The sequence below is a fragment of the Ostrea edulis genome, chromosome 7, assembly GCF_947568905.1.
Source record: "Ostrea edulis chromosome 7, xbOstEdul1.1, whole genome shotgun sequence".
In the NCBI taxonomy this organism is placed as follows: domain Eukaryota; kingdom Metazoa; phylum Mollusca; class Bivalvia; order Ostreida; family Ostreidae; genus Ostrea; species Ostrea edulis.
In genome coordinates this window covers 75,120,026-75,138,218 of record NC_079170.1, presented here as the reverse complement: position 1 = coordinate 75,138,218, position 18,193 = coordinate 75,120,026, and the positions used below count along the sequence as shown (strand labels likewise).

Genomic DNA, 18,193 nt, shown 5'->3' with positions numbered 1-18,193 from the left:
TTCCCTCCTTGATTTCAATCATCAAAACAGTAGGTCTCGTCTCAGAAAATCGCCATGATCTTGTAGAACTGGATACACGGTACATATAACTCAATGGGTTTCGTTCACAGGATATTAGTATATAACGTCTTGTCAACCATAAACGATATTCTCAGGATGGTCTTAATTATATTGATGTTTTAAGAAGTTATTAATGTTAAACTTTGATATTGCAAAACATGCTAGGTGCAGTAAAAAAACATTCGTCGGTTTTTTTAAATGCTGGAGATTCTTTCTATAACCTTCAGTTGGTCAGCGTCATTTGGAAAAGCAAACGTTTTTAATTTTCCAGTATGAATGACATGTATACATATAGGATAGTTACGATTAAATTATTGCAAAATTGTGTTGATTGTGGACGTGATTGATTTTTCTACACTGCTGTACATCTGGTGAAATCGATTACACGTGTAATTTGGTGTAGTGTATTCAATATGAACGTTCAGCAGCTGAGGAGATCCTCATTGGATACTTTCAAAAAACCGAATTAACCGACTTATCGACTGGAGGTCAAGGTCAACCTTTCTCGAGACTATGTTTTTGAAAAAAAATTATGTTTCTTGAAGCATCGGTAAAAGCAATTACATATTAGATTTATTTTATTATTTCTTGAAGTATTGGTATAAATAACTACCAGTTATGTTTCACCAAACTTTTACTTGAAACTTTGACATGAATAGTCAGATTTAATTTTGACTTTGTCATTACTTGAGATTTTGGTTTCAATAGCAACGTCCTTATTTTTACTTCCCGTCATGGTTTAGGTACAGCGTATCCTAAATATCATCACTGTGTAATCCATTGTGTAAAATTACCTTGTACACATGGACTTTTTAAATGTCCCGGCATGGTTTGAGTATCCTAATTAGCCTCACTATGTAATACAATGTGTAAAATTACACACGAACTTTTTAAAATTCAAACTTGCTTCATATTAGTTTCCAAATCAAGAATATGTTAAGGTGAAATTTTGAAGATTTAAAAAGGTTTGTAAGTTGATTTTCAACACTTTCATTTAAAGTTAGCTTATCGCAAATGCTGATTTTTATGCATTAAAAAACCGCACTAATATTAAATTCAAGAAAGATTCAAGTCTAGATGACTAGCTCTGTATTATTCTCAATAAAAACGGAAATATATTAATAATTGTTTGTGTTTACAGTAAACATAGTTGGTACTTTTCCCTAAAATCATGCTTGACTTCTAACTTAATTCTGATGTAATACCAATACCGTCATAAAACAGCGCTTTATTACAGCGACGAGTAGTAACAATAGAACAGCTTGTAGTTCCTTTGTCCGTTAGCCGGTCCATATGGGTGACTTCCAGACACGCTATTCTTGTTGTCGTGATCCTCATCATCGGTATAAACGGTTTCTTCTCTCATGTACATTCCCTCAACACGTTGGCAGTAACTGGTATATCTCAAAAGATAAAACGGCTTACTCTTTGGAAGTCGTATTTCTGTTGAGTAGGAGCCGTCATTTCTGAAATTCAACGAAATGCAATCTAAACAAATTATCAGCTACTTCATTAGACCTTGAACGTCCTTCTAGACACCTGATACTAACAGCGGTGTGCTCAGAGATAAGTGATTTTCCTATTCTCAATTTTGTTTTTATAGGATTAAGTATGGATTGTTCGTAAATATTTTAATCTTCGGGTTACCGTTATTGCAGGGATAAACACATTAATCGATATTTTTTGGGCGTCTATTTGATGGAAATTAAACAATGGGACTCTTAAAAGAATATCCCTTATATCAAAATCAATTGGCCAATAATCCTGTGGATAGAGGTAAACATTTCGGAAAACCTCTTTTTGACCGTGGACAAATTCAACATTTATTTCAACTGCTGTTGTGTCGGTGTTTACAAGGAAATCATAAATATGGTAACATTGTATCTTGTCTTCCATAGATAATAAGAGGTACCTGCAACAGTAGTCAATTCTTGTATTTCTACCAAAATCTCCACTCGGTAATTCTCCTCCTTGACTGTTTTTATTTCTAGAGTCTTCATCATCCCAATGAACGCTTCCACTTCGGAAAGCTTGAATTACATACCGGGTATTGCGTAGAAATATAGCATTAATTCACTTACACATGGTGTAGTTAGTGGTACACTTTCATGATGAAGAATGAATAATACCGGAGGTTATCAGTTGGTTATATATCAAGTAAATAATAAGGAAAACAATTATTCTTACCATTGGGAAAGGATAAGAATTTTCTCACCGTTTACAGAAAGCATTTGCTATTGACCGAAGAGGTAAGATACAAAAACAATAGTAATAAATGTATAATGCTCAATTACCTCCAGGAGGACAAGTATTCCCATGTTTCAGAATACAGTAGTTCCCACTAGGCCAAAAACCCTCGTCATTAAAATCATTGGGATCCTTGGTGCAGTAAGATAATTTCAGATTCCTGGGATTGGTCCCACTTATACCTGGTTGAACAGATTGATTTTAGACGTAACAAGTATGCAATATGCACCACCAAAGTAAAGGTACATCCAAAATTGTATTGTACTTGTAATGTAGTGACCTGTAGTCCCCCGAAACGTTCTACATTAAGATTTTCCATGCGCTCTCCGTGCGTTCACCGTACGCTCTAGTTTACAGATCTCCGTTCAAAATTCGTTCACCATGCATTCACCGTTCACAAATCGTCCATCGTGCATTCACAGTTCATTGTCATTCCGAATACCAGAGTGAAAATATTTATCTTTATAGTAAGACAAACATGAAAAATGGAACGGGTGCTTAAGAATAAAAGTAAAATTTCTATGTCATAAATTTAATTCATAAAATACAGATGTCAGAATTATCAACTATGAAAATTCAAGAAAAATTGCAGATCACTCACCAGGATTAAAAAATCCAATAAATGAATTTTAACTCACCTGGGGGTTTTCCGATCGCCTGTTGTCCGTCGTCTGTCTGCCTGTCTGTCTGTCCGTCCGTCTGTAAACGTTCAACATTTTTGACTTCTTCTCCAGAACCACCGGGTCAATTTCAACCAAACTTAGCCAAAAGCATCCTTGGGCTTTCATGTTTGTTCAAATGAAGGGCCATGTCCCTTCCAAAGGGGGGATACCATATAATCACAAAAATGCAAAAGAATGGGATGGGGTCATTTAAAAATCTTCTTCCCAGGAACCACTGGACCAGAAAAGCTAAAAATTACACGAAAGCTTTCTTACATAGTGCAAATTTAAGTTTGTTAAAATCATGGTATCCGCAGGCTGGAAGGAGCTACAATAGGGGATCAAAGTTTTTCAAACAAATACATAGGAACAGTCTTTAAAAATTTTCCCAAGAGCCACTGGGCCTGAAAAACTGAGATTTACATGAAAGTTTCCTAACATAGTGCAAATTAAATGTTCTTCAAATTATGGTCCCTGGGTGTTGGATGGGGTCCCAATAGGGGATCAAAATTTACATACAAATATGTAGGGAAAATCTTTTCCTCAAGAACCACTGAGCCAGAAAAGCTGAGATGTACAGTACATGAAAGCTTTCTGACAAAGAGCTGATTCAAGTTTTTTTTTCAAATCATGTCCCACAGAGATAGGTTTGGACCACAATAGGAGATCAAAGTTTTACATAGATATATATAGGGAAAATCTTTAAAAATCTTCTCAAGAACCAATGAGCTAGAAGTTCGCTCTGCGTGTGTTCACCGTTTGTTCTCCGTGCGTTCATCATTCGTTCACCGTGTGTTCACCGTTCAAGTGGGAATGTAGAACGTTCCAGGAATTTTACATTATATATTTTATATTATAGCTTTTTATATTATAATTTTAATCAGATTGAATGGGACGTCTTATTATTAGTAACACTTCTTGAACTAAGAATTTGATATTTGATTTCTACGTGACCTGCATAAGTTAACATTCTACTTTAATATTCCTCTGGTATATCCAGAGGTGTTTGCCCAACTTTTTAATCTGTATTCTTCAAAGAAGTTATAAAATTAATCACTGTTCGTTATCTTTACTTATCATTTTTGCATGTTACATGCACTTCTTAAAGGCTCACGAGGCTTGGTGAGTTTACATTAGAAATCTATTTGACGAGTGGTTACAAAATGCTGTGATATTATTATTGTGTTCCAAAGTATTGGTACTAAGATGAATATATTTTCTTTTCCTGCTCGCGGCATCACCTGAACAAATCAAGTTGGGCACAGTTGAACGTTGATAGTTTCTCTCTGAGCCGTTTAATGGAATTCATGTAACAATACAAATTCAAAAATAATTCATAGATTTGTAACATGTTTGAATTGTATTGTTTGTATTGGTCCCATTGGAAATATTGAGATAGTACTAGCAGTAGGTGATGTACCAGAATTTAATCTTATGCAAAGTACTTTTGCAGTGACTTTTTTATTTAATCATAAAAACGTCAACAGTCACCAAGGGTTTTAGATCCATACTAACTTTGCTGACAGTTTTGTTTGTTTATTGCTTTATACCTTGATAATGCATTTTTGATCTATTTAGAAATATATAGCGCGTGCTTGTTGTAAAATTTTAAGAAAAAAAAAACATTCTTGTACACACTCATGAATACACAATGTACATTTACTTTGGATGTCTGTATCAAGGCTTTCATTTAGATGTTCTATGACCGTTTACCAAAGAAGTGATGTCCGTGTTCTATTTGGTTTTTGTTATCACCATCTTCATTGTCCTGGTATCGCCATCCCTCCAGCCACCCCGATGGACACCCGGCCTTCGGTTTAACCAAAGTATAGGTACCCCTTGGCCATTTCACTGAAAAAATGAGATGTTTCTTATTCAGAAGATTTCAAGTTATATATAAAAAAAGCATTACACAAAATATGAAGAAGAAAAAACGAAAGAGATCTGCCCTAGAGTTCTCGAAAATGATAAATTCGCAAACTTGGAATTCAGTCTGAGATATTACTCAATTTTGACGTTAGTTGGTTTTTGGGTGGACATACACTGCTCGCTCGATCATCGCAAGTGATGTTGTCGCAAGAATGTGCAGATGATGCTATATTCAATCAAGATAAAATGATATATGGAATTTGAATTGAAAATCTATAATATCACATACTTGTAGTAATCGACCAATGATATAATACTAATAATGCTAGTATACGATTATAAGATGGCTAATAGAGAGTCGTTTCCTATTCTAATTTCCATGTGCTGTAAGTGGAAAGTATAAGAATAAAATTGTCACATTTATCATAGGATACCGTATTCCTATCTCTACATCACGGTTATCAACGCCAATCAACATAAAAATGACAACCATCTGATCTGTTCTAATAACCTTTCCCATTGTGAGAGAAACATATCAGATGGTCTTAAGCAATGCCAGTTTTCTAAAACATGTATATTGCGAGTTTTGACAGATATCACTTATCAAAGCTATGGATATTCGAAAATAAATTATTCAAGTTTCGCGGGTACGTTAAGGCAGGTTATGAAAATTTTTACTGGGATAAAATCCGCGAAACAATGTGACGTCATAATTGAAATAAGTATATCACTAAGTAATTCCGATTTTATTTTTTATTTAAGTTTTATTTATGCATAAAATAAACCATGCAGCTACTAAGATCCAACGTAATTCGAAATGCTACACTGCTGTTGTGTAATTTCTGTCTGATCGATAAGAAAGTAAACTGATGACGTCATGACTATACATCGAGTGACGTTGACACATGCAAGGAATTTGTTTATATGTGCCATGCAAATATCGACAAAATGTGGAGTATTTGAAATATATGACATGGGACATATGGAATATATATGTGAAACGCTGATAATTTATTGATATTAAGAAGGTATGTTGATATCTTTCTTTGACAATTTTGTTTAACGGAGAAAACATTCCATTTAGCATGTCGATCCGATTTTCCTCTGTCACAGACTGAAATAAAACTTCAAAAGTAACACATTAGGCCGCATACTTTTAGAGACTTTTTATACACCGTTTGAAAGGTCATAAACTAATGTACACGGCAATTACTGATATAATCGTCTGTTAAGGAAACGTTTAAAGAAAACTACATAGCATCAGCCATCAGTGCAAAATGTAATACATGGGCTAGATGGTTTCGTGTTTAAATGTTCAATAATTATTTCTTATTGAAAGTGGTAGGATTCTATCAGTAATTCTGATATACTATGGATGTTTTACCGTCATTATCGCCAGTTAGACCAATATTTAAATCTTGGGATAATGTGTTACTTTTACATTTTCTATTAAGGTACCCCCATGATCTATTTATAACAGCCATGCAATGACATCATACGGAAACGCATGTTTGTCATGTTGTTATGATACAAAATGTTCTCATGTAAACAACCAAAATAGTTTTTTAGAGTTAGTAGGTCCCTCTCTCTGTGTAAGACAGATTTTTGAAATTATGCAGTTTACGTGCATAAATGAAGCATGACCTGCCTTAACATACCCGCGTTACAAAATTATGTGATTATCCCGAAAAACGATAAAAAATTGGTTTGGACATTTACATGTCTGGTCAAAACATTTTAAGTGAGGAAACGCTTGTGCAATGTAACTTGGTGGGTTTCAACATATTTTATTGTAACTGGTTTTACAAAGGGATTGAGCTTTCTTAAAACTTAGAACGCTTTCTCATAGCTTGGTTCATGTTATGATTGAGAAATAGTCTTTGATTCATTTTTAAGTGTGTTTTTTATTTATTTTTTATCGAAACGGAGAGGCCATAAATGGCATATTTTGGATGATGTTGTTATGTGCATCTGGATGGGTTTAAATAGTTAATTGAAAACATCCACTTTCGAGGATCAAATACCTAACACCTTTCAAAAGTTTACTTAACACATACCAAAAGCTTATATTCATAAGTAGGTATTTTCTTAACGGACATACATTTTATTTGACTTTTAGAATACCACACTCGTGTTTTTTAATCTACTCTTACTATGTACAGGTATTATAGAGAATAGTAAGGTACAAAATGTTATCATATTTGAAATAAACAAATTTGATTAAGATAATGCCCATGCAATGGGTAACAGTTACTTTCATTTGGCAATAGTTAAAGGAATAGCTATGTATGCCTTAGCACATAAAACAACTGGGAATAGGAGCTAAGCTGGTTATGACTTACATTTTGTAGTGTTGGTATAATTGTTGACATCATTTGAATGCTAAGACTGTATCTTTAACATATGTTTCCTGATTGAATCTTATTTTGTTGATATTTCAATTTCTAAGGCTTAAATTATTTGAGATTGACTTGTACAGCTTCAACACTCAGTATTGGAAAGGAAATATTTATCTTTTATCACTGCTTTGGGACATCGAGATAGACCAGGGAAGGTAAAACAGTGCATGTACTATCGGACTGTCGATGCAGTTGTTAAATTTAGGGAACAAAAGCAGAACTATAGAACAATACTTCGATTTCGTTGCATTGTATTTAAGCTGATATCATATTCTTTAGTATAACCTTGTGGTTAATCAATATTCTGCATATAAATTAAGTACAAAAAGCTAAATTGTAGTACAACTCTCCATTATAGGTCCACTAAAGGGTTATGTAAAATTACATTGTCAGAGAGAAATGATGAATTTCATTTAGAATATTTCATAGTTCAACATTTGATAAATTTTGACAATTCACTTGAAAAAAATCAAACCTCCTGAGACGACAGAAATGGAGCAGATGAGGAGAATCCAATGTCCAGGTGTTAAACCGTTCATCTTCTGATAGTGACAAACCTTGATCATGGAAATATTGGAAGTTTATTTATCATTTGTACACAGATTTACAAGAAAAAATATACAATATATAATATACGGGTTTTTTACGTGACGTAGTCCAATTTATTCGTAAAGTTTAGTGCTAATACTATTTTGCATGTAGAACAGTTGTATACATGTGTTTATGTGTAATGCTAGTATCTATAAAACATCTCGACTATGATAAAATATTGGAACTTGCTTCTACTAGAATTTCATGTTTCATTACATCTTCGACTGATGATGTATGTCAACTTTTTTCACGAATTTCTTATCTAAATGCATAATGATTCATGTTAGACAAATTTAGTGGCAATTTGTATATAACTCTCAGAAGAATGAAAGGTAAACATAATGAACAATGATAAATCTTAAAGTTCCCATAAGCAATACCAAATAGAGATTTGTGCAAAAATATTCAATTATCAAACTAATTGCGTTTATTTTAATACACTATTATGATTTTGTGTGTGTGTGTGTGTGTAAAAAGAAGTTATACAACCCATGCTAAAAAGTAAACTTTTTATATCATAGAAAAATGCTTCTTAAAAAGGGAAAATGAAATATTCGTATCCATCCAAAAGATCAATTTATTATATACCACTCTGATTCCATGCACAAGTACCCTGAAGTTGAAATTTAAAAAAAACCCTTGAAGTTTCCCGTTGACATATTCCTTGTTGATCAGGTGTGACCAGTCGTCAGGGTATGCTTACTTCTCCTAAGCACCTGCTCCCACCTCTGGTATACCCAAGGGTAAGTATTTACCCAACTTTCAACTTTGTATTCCTTATAGGAATTGTGAGATTGATCACTGTCTGTTTTCTCTATATTTCGTGTTAATATTTTGAATAAGATATCAATGCTAATCTCTTATCATTAGACTCAATAATGAAAAGAAGAGGACAGCGAAAAACGAGCAATCCCATAGTTCCTACATGGACTGTAAAATAGAGGGTTGGGTAAACATGGACCCCTCGACACACAACATGTGAAAACAGGCAGCAGTTTCACTAAACGATCGCATATCGTAAACGTAGACTTAAAGTGGATCAATCATCCTGTGACTTATCAATATTATTGTTTGAAAGTGGAAAAACTGTATTGATTTCCATTCAGTATAGTTTAATGCAATCAATAACCAAAGGAAATGTGTATTTTGCCACCTTTTTAAAGATGCCAGACTTACAAAAAACAGAAGTATATGTCAACATAAAATAAATAACACATTTTCGTTAAACAGAGTAAGGAACGGTCATAAAAACTTGTTGAAAAGATAAACTTTAAATATCAACATTTTAAGAAAGCTACTAATTCATAGATGTATAATAAATTGTAGATATTAGAGAAATCATTGTGTCATAGACATGCAGTAGAGGAAAATCTAGCATAGGAGTTATTGCTCTTGACAACAGTTTTAAAATTATGAATAATTGATTATCTATGGGAAATTAAAAACTTTTTTTCAGTATCAAAAATTTACTAATTTTTTTTTTCAGTGAATAAGATTCCTTTCAAAGATGTATTTATATTATGCGCAAAATTTAATTGAATAAAGATTTTGCAAAAACTTATGACGTCACATAAGGATCGATCAACCTTAAATGTGAGCGTAGCACGTACGGACTTTTCACTACAAGCTACGCCTTCCGATAACAATAATAGTAATGATAATAATGATATTTATTTATCCAGGATTACACAAATTAGCATATAGCTAGTTTTCATTGTGGTCCTGCATTAAAACATATACACAAACGTAAAATTAACATCTAAAATTAATATCTAAACATGAATACGATATAAAAGGAAGAAGGGAAAAATATAGCATAAGACACATCTAATTAGTGATAAAATTATTACCTAAATATGAATGCATGACATAAAAGGAAATAAGAACAAAATAGCATAAGACACACGCACACACAGTGCCATATCACAACTACATTTGGAACACCTGAACAAAAGGAGGAAAACACGATGTTTAAGTGTTACTTCTATGAAAACATTCCATCAATTACATGGCTTTAAAAATGCCAACTGAACAAGAGCTTCGAACATTTTGAGACAAAGGAATGCAGAAGAGTAGCTGTATGCACGTTTATCATTTTCAATTTTAGCTCTTGGTAAATATAATAAATTAGTCATATAATCATTCGACCTGGTTTGGTGGCAACTCACATCTCTTGTATATTTAAACACGTTTAGGTAATTTGACATTTAATCATTTAAAACTTTGAACAGAAAGACAACCTTTCTAAACATAAAAAATCCTTAATTGGCATCCAGTTCAAACAAGAACGTGACACGCCAGAAGAGGTCCTGATATCTCGAATATCTACAAGTGTTCTTGCTGCTCTCTTTTACAGCTTGACAGTTTTTTTTTCTAAATATAGTTGATTTTGTACGTTACACCAGACAGTACAGCAGTAAGTAAAATGTGGAAAACAATACTATTAAAAACCTTGATAAGTGCATTTGGTGGCATAAAATAACTCAATGTCTTAAGTACAGCAAGTTTCCTTACAATTTTCTTTGAAATAAACTCCACGTCTGCATCCCACGATAACGTATTATCTATATCACAAATTCAATTTGTACACCATTACAATCTATATCTAACATTCGACATTCCTTTGAAACGTGCCAATAAGCATACATTGTATTTTTTGAAGATTTATACTGAGTTTATATATAACATATATTCTGCACCCAACTTAAGGTTCTCTTGTAATTTTGATTCAATTACATCAACAGATGTATCACTCACAGCCTGTGAAGTGTCGTCTGCATACATTGTAACTGAATAGTGTTTAAGACATTTTGTCCGATTTACGACAAATATTGATTGTAAATGTACACGTGATCTAGGGCTATCGTAGGCGCTCCTACATGCATGTAAATGAGCAATACTGGTCCTGCTGGATATTATTTTGTGGTAGTATTTACCTGAATGAGTGTGTTGACACTGTGGAGGAAGAACACCAACACGATGATTTGTTATCTGCTTTTGCACAAGAATAGTATCATTTGTACAGTCCAATCCTGAATTCTAAATTACTTAGAGTCATCCTTTTATATGCGAAACTACTGTCAGTCTGCCTACATGAATGACACAGCAATAAAGGCAATGAATTCATCGCTTCACTCTCATATTTTTACTATCATTAATTGTTGCTTTCAAAAAGGGAGGGGCGCAGTAGTCAATATAGCTATAACAGGTGTTAAAAAAATATAGGGATGTTGCTATAAAAGGGTGAATATAACGAACAGTGAGCAATCTCATAACTATATAACTGAATATAATTTACTTATTGATGGTCCGGAAACTTGACGCTTGAGCAGATCAATACATGATATTTGAAATTCTTTGAATGCAGATCGTTTATATCATTTGCATTCTAATTAAAATCAGATCGTATCTATCCATTACACAGTAACGATTAAAAAGATCTGATTTTAATTAGATTGTATTATTTTATACATATATCTTAAAATTTAGGATTAAACACGGAGGTCAATAATAACTATCATATCAGTCTTTTCAACATTCTAAGAATTTTCTTTACGTTACACTAGAGATCGGGTCCCGTAGGGATCCGGGTTAGAATAGGTCCTCAGTACCCCCTTGCTTGTCGTAAGAGGCAACTAAATGGGGCGGTCCTTCCGATGAGACCGTAAAACCCGAAGTCCCGTGTCACAGCAGGTGTGGCACGATAAAGATCCCTCCCTGCTCAATGGCCATAAGCGCCGAGCATAGGCCTAAATTTTGCAGCCCTTCACCGGCGGTGGTGACGTCTCCCTATGAGTGAAATATTCTCGAGAGGGACGTTAAATAATAATTAATCATTCAATCAATCACTAGAGATCAGTCTCAAAATTCCTATTATTTTGCTTCATACAATATTGGTTATTGAAGACCATAAACATATATTCAAAACCATAACGAAGTAATGAATTGTTGTTTTTTTTTTCATAGTATAATTATTTTTAAATCAACCCCCATAGCAAAGAGAGTTCTAGAAAGTCAAACGCAAATCGCAATTGTACGAATGCTACTACTACGACAGGTTTCGCGAAATGCACGTATACGTGCGCGTCAAAGTGATCGAAGCGTAATCGTACGTTTATGATCTACAGTCGGTTAGTGAAACGGCCGCCATGTGCCTATGAGGAGGCAACATCTCGTGTCGCATTATATAATTATTGCATGTAGTTGAGGCTAACATTGAAACCTTTCACCGCCATAAAACCATTGACAAAGTTTCTCGAGAGGTGAACATTTTCAATATTACCCTCAACTGCATGCAATATTTGTTTCATTATGCTGAACGGTATTTAAACAACGCGAGCAGAAAACTTACGTTTGTTGACATTTGATCAATCACTACAATGCGATGGTTTGTAAATTAACGTAAGTAACGATCTACAGCGAACTGTACGCGCAAAAATTTGACGCGCGATGATTTTTATATCACTCGTTGTCATGTAATATTTCTCATTGCTAGGTACTATCACCCTGAAACTCATGATTTATGTAGCGATATGTTTTTCAAATGCTTCTTGACCAATCAGATTCGTGTCTTTTATATAAAAGTATAACATAATCATTTATCATTGTTATGATGCATACATGCAATAGGCAAAAGTATGTAAAGAGAGAAAGCAACATCTAGACAAAGCGTAGTTGCTACAATCCTTCTAGCATCAACTTATATTTAGCAGCCTGCTTCGGTTGAAACACTAAGTTTTTACAGAACAAACTCGTGTTCTAATAATAATAATAATAATAATAATAATGTCCTTTGTTTAAACAGGATATCACAATTAGTTTAAAACTAGTTTACACTGTGGTCCTGAAAACATATATACAGACAGCAGTATTATACAGATACAATATGAAATAGTATATGAAGGTATGTTGTATATATACGTGCATGCTATTTACATGTAAAACTTATACGGTACCAATTTTGATGCACCAGATGCGCATTTCGACAAATACTGTCTCTTCAATGATGCTCAACCGAAATGTTTGAAATCCGAAATAAGGGAGATAATCCTTAATTTTGAAATGAATTTCTAAATTTTATAACAGCAATTAAATATACATCCATATTTTCAAGCTAGTAACGAAGTACTTAGCTACTGGGCTGTAGAGATCCTCGGGGACTAGCAGTCCACCAGCAAAGGCCTCGACCCAGGGGTCATAATGTAAAACTTATACGGTACCAATTTTGATGCACCAGATGCGCATTTCGACAAATAATGTCTCTTCAGTGATGCTCAACCGAAATGTTTGAAATCCGAAATAACTATGAAGTTTTAGAGCTAAATATAGCCAAAAACAGCGTGCCAAAAAAGTGGAACTGAAAATAAAACAAAATAAATAAATAAAAATAAAACTGAATATAATATAAAAAAAAAAATCTATATGGTTTTAATTTCCCGAATGTAAAAAATTCTAAGATAAGCGGATTTAAATGTTGCCAATGTTGGATAATATTTTTAAAATGCTGGTATATTATTCCATTAGTAGATCTAACTAATCAAAATACATCAACACCACATAACGGCAATAATGGGATATTGCTATATAAATATTGAAAGTTGAAGATGGACAATACCGTAGAGCGGCTTTTTCCGCAAGTATAAAATTTGGCGATTTATTAGCTTAAACGTATGCTATTAATTTTAGAAGAATGAATTTTAGCGGACAAGGAAGAATTATTTCTTTTGCAAATACTGAAGTCGCAATCGAGAGCATATTTGGCGAGTTAAAGTTTGGCGGAAAGCTGGCTAATCGCTAAAATAAACCAAATTTATCACCCCGCTGACAAAAAACCCACTATTCGGTATCTCATAAACTGATAAACTGTCGCCGATGTATATAAATGTTATTTAAAGATCGTAGAAAAATATGTTCGTCTTTTCATGTAGAAACGTTTGGATAAATTCTGCTTCGTTAGAATACAAAAAGAGACTAAGTGATAAAAGGAGCAGAATTCCTGCCTATGGGTATCCCCAGAAACTGCCAAAAAAACATTGTCCCCAAACATTACGTGTACATTGTCAATAATAATTGTGACCTCATTAACAAAAGGCATACATATATGTGATCTTGATCAAATACTCGTTTTTGATTTACTGAGATTGTTTTCATTATTCGGCTTTTTTCTTAAACAACGCAAAAAACTAAGCCTAATCAAATGGGAAAAATCATTTTGACACCGTTTGTTAATTAGCCATATTGAAGTTTTGAAAGTTTTTAACCAGCTTACCGTGTTCCAGGTAATTCCAAAGTCATGTTCATGTCGTCTTTTATATTTCACATGATAATCAATATGCAAATGATGTTATGTGGAGTTTTGTGCGAATGCTCTATGTTTTTCTTGTTTGTTATATAATGTGTACATTCCTCAGTCCTAGAACCTGTCCTAGGAAATGGATGTCAGAAATCCTGAAAGTTAACACCTTGTATTGACAAATCTGGCCTTTAGAAAATCGATACATTCAGTTTCATTTGCAACAGATTTCGACAATTGGACACCTAAAATCACGTTGGACGTTTGACCAAGTGCCATTGTTTTGATATAGTTGACTCGATGAATACAAGAAACAAATCCTCGTTAATTAGAACATATACATGCTACTAATTTTCACTAAGACTTTCTCCGTTTACATGGTCCCATGGTGGGTGTGACCATTCAACAGTGGATGCTTATTTATCTTAGACTTCTAATCCCATATTTGTCTTGTTCAGTGTTCCGTGTTTGTCCTTTTCTAAATTTTGCATTTATTATATGAATTATGGGGTTGATCACTGTTCGCTATTTTCACCTTTTGATTCATGATATATTGATAGATGTCAGTACCTGTTGGAAAAGAAATTATTTCTTATCAGAGACTGTGTCATTCCTGATAGAAATTTGAAGAGGCTATGCAAAAATGGCTATAAAAGCGATCTGGTAGTATGTTTTTCCATTTCTCAATGACATTGATTTTTCTGCTAGCCTAAAATCAAAATGGCTAACACCTGCTGCAAAGTATTTTTTTTTAGATTCTAGTATGACAGCTGAAAACATGTTACACACTTACAAACTGTTTGCACGTATGCGATCAAGCATCACTTTATCAGTCTAGAATTAACTTGAAATGAAGGAATATACTTTGTTTGAATGACCTTTAACCTTGAATTTTGCATCAAACATATTTGCATTCATATTTCATCATTAGGGGGGAAATATTGCTCATGTTTGGCACAAGTAGCAATCTTCCCGAAAAAGTATTTCCCTATTGCTAACTTTACAAGTTAAATCTTATTCTAATCAGGGTTTACTCTTGCATGGGATTTCGTACTTAAAAGTCACATTCCGCCGCTTATCAATATGTGTGTTAACTATAGTAATCAATGTAAAAATCAATTTGCACTGCTCGCCATGATTAGTTAATTCGTCCTTCCTTATATCCATTAAGTTTAGCATTAAAACGTCGCGCATCATAATAGTCTATTTAATATGAGATCACTTTTGTATCAACATCAATTTCAATGAAAGATTTATCAGCATTTTACGATGTCATCTCATAATAGGTGCGCACTATCTCTCATGAGAATGCAAAAAGTTGATTTTATGACATCCTGTACGGGTCCTGTTTTATTCACAATGGATCGCGGAGACGTTCACACCTTGTTGATAAATCACCGACAATTTACTTTGTCATTTTACTTACAGATACTTTGAGTGTTTATTGAAAATGTGTTTGAATTACTTATTGGCAATGTTTATTAAGTCTTTGGAATTTCCATGGTCATATATTGAGCTCCTTTAAAAGCTGACCCGATTTTTTCACAAACAATACTGCATGAGAAATAACATCATAAGACAGCTTTCAATTACTGTACCTGGTACATGCATTTTTTTGTATTTAGATGATTAAATTTCATTCGCATATCTGTTTGATGTATTGCAATATTCGATAATTATGCCAAGAAATAAATACGCGTTATTTTTCAAGTCCAACATCATACGTGGGGAATTATTCAGCAACTGCAGTAATTCAATATGATGCATGAAAGGTAAAGATAAAAACCGTGATTAACCTTATAACTATATAACTGAATAAGGCACATGGAAGTTACGGATTCCTGGACACACCAGAGGTGGGATCAGGTACCTAGGAGGAGTAAGAATCCCCTGTCGACCGGTTGTTACCCTCAACTGCATGCAATAATTATTTAATGCGACACGAGATGTGACGATACTAATTATAGCAAGCTCTTGCGTATCGTACCGGTTGGGAGATATAAACTATATATTATGTACATACTATAGCTATACATGTGGAGGAAATTTACGCGCTTATTAAGTGACCGTGTAATTAGTGTAAATTTTCCCACGTGAATAATCGAACTAAACTTTTTGAAAAAACATTCCCAGTTTCTCCTCTGTAAACTCTCGTTACTTGATGAATATGTAACAATATTCCATTGTCACCTGCGTATGTGTTTATCGTTCAGAGCGGACTAGATACGCGAGACTGTCTTCTGTACATAATCAACTTTTAAACCTAGACATACTTCCAATTCATGAATGTAACACGAGTTTTACGTTGATCATCAGCATTTCACAGATTACGTTGTCGTCGCAATGCTGTTATTGGCAATTACAGCATGTCATCAGTTCTACCCTGTCTGATGTGATCCATGCACGGTGAATATAACGAACAGTGATTAATCCCATAACTCATACAAGCAATTCAAAATACATAGTTGGGGAAACACGGACCCCTGGACACATCCGAGGTGGAATCAGGTGCCTAGGAGGAGTAAGCATCACCGGTCGACCGCCCATACCCACCGTGAGCCTTATATCCTGATCAGGTAAACGCAGCTATTCGTAGTCAAAATTAGTGTACCAAAACGTCTTAACAATTGGTATGAAACACGTCAGACAGCATTTGACTCAATGATAGGCTGTACCGACGAACTAGATCCTTATAACGACCATATAATTTGCGAAATACTGACTTCAATCGACATTGTTGAAACTCTTGTACCATCAATTTGTTTGTCAATAGCTTACCTCGATTTAAAAATTTACTATACGCAAAAAAGCCCCCACCTCTGGTGTGTCCAGGGGTCCGTGTTTGCCAAACTATTTATTTTGTATTGCTTGTAGGAGATTGACCGCTGTTCGCTATTTTCACCTCTCATACTAAACATTTTCAATAACTCATACGTGGTATTTTTGTCAATATATGAAAACAAATATATATCCTCTGTTGATCCACATGTGCAACATGGCCTCTCAACGATATTGAGTGGAATATATCTTCATTGAGAATGCAGTTCTGTCGAAACTTTATCTATTTAAATACCTCTCTTCGAAAGAAAAATAAATGGGAGGGTATATTTTAAAGTTACTGGTGCATTTCATAAATTTTGATAAAGGTTCAGAGTGCATTGTCTCCAAAGGTAAAGAGGTCCACTCCTGTCTGACTGTTGAAGGAAAGGATTTGGCTTTTTTTATTTGTAGTCTACAAATTGAAATACTATAGTCTTGAAAAAAATTATTGTGACATAATTTGAGGAACGGGATGTGATGCTTAGAGAAATATCCGAGAGATACCGAGGGGCTAAATTAGAGTTTATTTTACAAATTGTTTTCAGTCTTCTAGTTTTTGTTCCGATATAATGTGGTTTCCATCCGGTTGCAGAATACGGATATTTCCTTGATGTCAATGGTGTTAAACCGGTAACTCCTCTAGTAGTACTTAATTGAAGTTTACGATAATTTCAGATTCCTGAATCCGTTTGACTACACCCCTACATTATAGTTCTTAGAATCATTAAATGAACAATACATTATAGTATGCTATTGATAGTATTTCCTTGGTGCTGTCGTATTTTCACAATGGTGTATGGAAAAGGAATATTTCATTTCAGAGACATATTCTACCGCGGCGTACTCTGCAGTGGCACATGTACAATTTTACAGACTGTTGGTGTATATAGTCTGAATATTTGCATTTAATCAAACATGCAGTAGGTATACAGTATTTAGAGTCCACATTTTGCTACGGTTTTATGGGGCGCAGTACTCTTGGAAAATTGAGAACATATATGTAATTGAAAAGTGGTAAGGGAATTATTAGCAATATACTGTTTGATCTTTAGGTAACCATTGATGTCCATGGTCCTCTTGTTTTCCTTATTTTTCCTGTACATTTGATTAACAAACACGTTTCTCCCTCTAATACGCGTTGAAACGTTATCTTTTAATCGATGTATGTTATATATGGCAGAAAAAGAAAATGAAAGATAGTATAGGCTACTTCATATTCCTTCTCTTTCACAGGTTTGGTAAAGCAGAAAACA

At 34.0% G+C, this 18,193-nt stretch overlaps 1 protein-coding gene across 2 annotated transcripts; it reads right to left on the bottom strand.

The window, feature by feature from the left end:
* Positions 1-1,272: 1,272 nt before the first annotated feature.
* LOC125657180 (uncharacterized) lies at positions 1,273-14,178 on the bottom strand. Of its 2 annotated transcripts, none has more exons than XM_048875723.2 (6): positions 14,097-14,178; positions 7,713-7,794; positions 4,683-4,820; positions 2,355-2,489; positions 1,973-2,090; positions 1,273-1,526 (listed from the first exon to the last, which is right to left on the bottom strand). In XM_048875723.2, exons 2-6 carry the CDS (start codon positions 7,774-7,776, stop codon positions 1,292-1,294), a joined length of 690 nt encoding a protein of 229 aa, XP_048731680.1. In that variant the 5' UTR covers positions 7,777-7,794; positions 14,097-14,178; the 3' UTR covers positions 1,273-1,291. The 2 variants fall into 2 exon arrangements, with proteins under 2 accessions (XP_048731680.1, XP_056001331.1); XM_056145356.1 differs by lacking the exon at positions 14,097-14,178 and adding an exon at positions 8,472-8,586 and having other exon boundaries at positions 7,713-7,799.
* Between the last annotated feature and the right edge of the window lie 4,015 nt (positions 14,179-18,193).

Excerpts from the sequence above, each read along its gene's own strand:
- LOC125657180 (XM_056145356.1), bottom strand. Across the intron at positions 2,490-4,682 it reads ACACGGACATCACTTCTTTG|GTATAAGTGGGACCAATCCC; the intron begins GTAAACGGTCAT and ends CTGTTCAACCAG. Across the intron at positions 2,091-2,354 it reads GAATACTTGTCCTCCTGGAG|CTTTCCGAAGTGGAAGCGTT; the intron begins GTAATTGAGCAT and ends ATGTAATTCAAG.